Source organism: Anneissia japonica, unplaced genomic scaffold (assembly GCF_011630105.1).
Source record: "Anneissia japonica isolate Jap-2015-1 unplaced genomic scaffold, ASM1163010v1 scaffold3077_len58716_cov146, whole genome shotgun sequence".
NCBI classification, from domain to species: domain Eukaryota; kingdom Metazoa; phylum Echinodermata; class Crinoidea; order Comatulida; family Comatulidae; genus Anneissia; species Anneissia japonica.
The window spans coordinates 36,800-38,624 of record NW_022702969.1 but is presented as its reverse complement, the minus strand read 5'-3'; the positions used below and the strand labels follow the sequence as shown (position 1 = coordinate 38,624).

General features: G+C 53.6%; 1 protein-coding gene across 1 annotated transcript; it reads right to left on the bottom strand.

The window, feature by feature from the left end:
* Positions 1-203: 203 nt before the first annotated feature.
* On the bottom strand, positions 204-1,045 carry LOC117104180 (virulence factor-related M protein-like). The gene is made up of 2 exons (XM_033244874.1): positions 847-1,045; positions 204-646 (listed from the first exon to the last, which is right to left on the bottom strand). Exons 1-2 carry the CDS (start codon positions 1,043-1,045, stop codon positions 204-206), a joined length of 642 nt encoding a protein of 213 aa, XP_033100765.1.
* Positions 1,046-1,825: the final 780 nt, after the last annotated feature.

Sequence of the window (1,825 nt, the reverse complement as noted above, 5' to 3'; positions counted from 1 at the left end):
GTTCGAAAGTTGGGACTCAAGATTTGCGCGTTCTCTCTCGGACGTCTTCAGCAGGTCGCGAAGCTTGTCGAGATCTGCCGAACGTCGTTCGGCCGTCGCTTGCCAGGACCTCTTCTCGGCTTGCCATCTTTCAAGGTCCTCCTCGGTCGAAACCGACGTTCGGAATCGGTCGCGAGCTTCAGTTTCTCCAGGAGGGACGCGCACTAGTCAAGAGCCTCTTCCGCTTCGGCCGATCGCGAAATCTTATCGGATTCCAGTTTAGCTATCCGATCGAGATGCTTCTCTTCCCGTTCCTTTAGGGCCGCATGCAACTTACCTGTGTCTCTTCTCAGTTTCGATTCCTTTTCTTTAAGAAAAGATATCTGCGTTCGAAGATTTTCGATCTCGTCCGAGTGGCTCGCCTTCGCCGTTGCAAGTTTCGTTTCAGCGTCCGATTTCTCCCTCTCGAGATCTTCTCGAAGCGATCCGAGTTCCTTGGCGTGGGATTCGTGAGCTTCGTTGCGTGCCTTCTTCAATTCTTCGACACATTCCTTCCACTGCGGGATCTCTTTTTCGATTTTTTCGTGGTTTGCCTTAAGCCTGATCTCGGTTACCTTGGCGGCCGCCAGATCGCGGGACGTCCGTCGCAGGTCGTCTTTCGTCTTTTCTAAAAGAACGGAAAGTTCGGAACTCCGGTCGTCCGCGCATTCTTCGCGCGCTCTCGAGAGGTCCGTTTGCAATGCGGCTATCTCGTCTTTGATAGCGGTCGCCTCGCGTCCCTTGTTAGCGAGCTGCACCCCCAATCTTTTATCTTCCGTCCGTCCCGTTCCTTCCCCTCTTTGAGGACGGCGATCTCGTCTTAGAGACCGGCCGCCTCTCGAATCTTCTTCGCGATCGTAGCGTCCAACTCTTTCATCCTCTTCACGTTTCTTTCAATCTCTTCTTTGTAGGCCGTCATTTGATCGTCCGTCTTACTTCCGTTCCGTTTCATTTTCTCTTCCAGGGTGTCGATCTCGTTCCGCAAGTCGATAGCCGTGAGATCTTTATCGGAAAGCTGCTTTTCCATCCTCCTACTCTTCTTTTCGTTATCATCTTTCAGTGTGGTTAATTTCTCGACATCCTTAATCAGCGAAGACTCCTTTCGGGTGGCCTCAGCCAGCTTTTCCTTAAGATCGGCAATCTCCGTCCGGAGAATATCGGTCCTGTCGGAGTGATCGGTCTTGGCCGTTTCCAGATCTGAGATCGCCTTCGCCTTGTCGGACTCGACGGAAGAACGAAACTCGCGAAGGTTCGCTTCGTGATTCCGTTACGTTAAACCACTCCATCAGACTCTCGACCTCCCTCTCGCTCTCTTCCAACTTCTTCGCCGACCTTCGTTCCCTGTCTTTGGCAGTCTCCACTTCGCGAGTCGCCAATCGCAGATCCTCTTTGATCTTTTCGAGAATCGCCGAACGTCGGGCGTCGCCGTCGCTGCGTTCCTTGGAAGCCGTTGCCACCTTTTCCCTTTCGGCACGAAGTTTGTCTCTGAGGGAGGCGATCTCCTTGTTCGCGTTGGCAGTCCAGCGACCTTTTTCATCCAACCGTTCCTTCAGACTCTCCACCTGCTTCTCGGTCCCTTCCAGCTTCGTCGCCGACCGTCGTTGGAGGTCCTTTGCAGCCGCCGCTTCCCGGTTCGCCAGTCTCAATTCGTCTTTTATCATCTCGAGCGTCACCGAACTTCGGGCGTCGTCGTCGCTGCGTTCCTTCACGGCTGTCGCCACCTTGTCCTTTTCGGCACGAAGTTCGTCTCTGAGAGTGGCGATTTCCTTCTTCAGGTTGGACGTCGCTCGATCTTTGTCCGAAATCA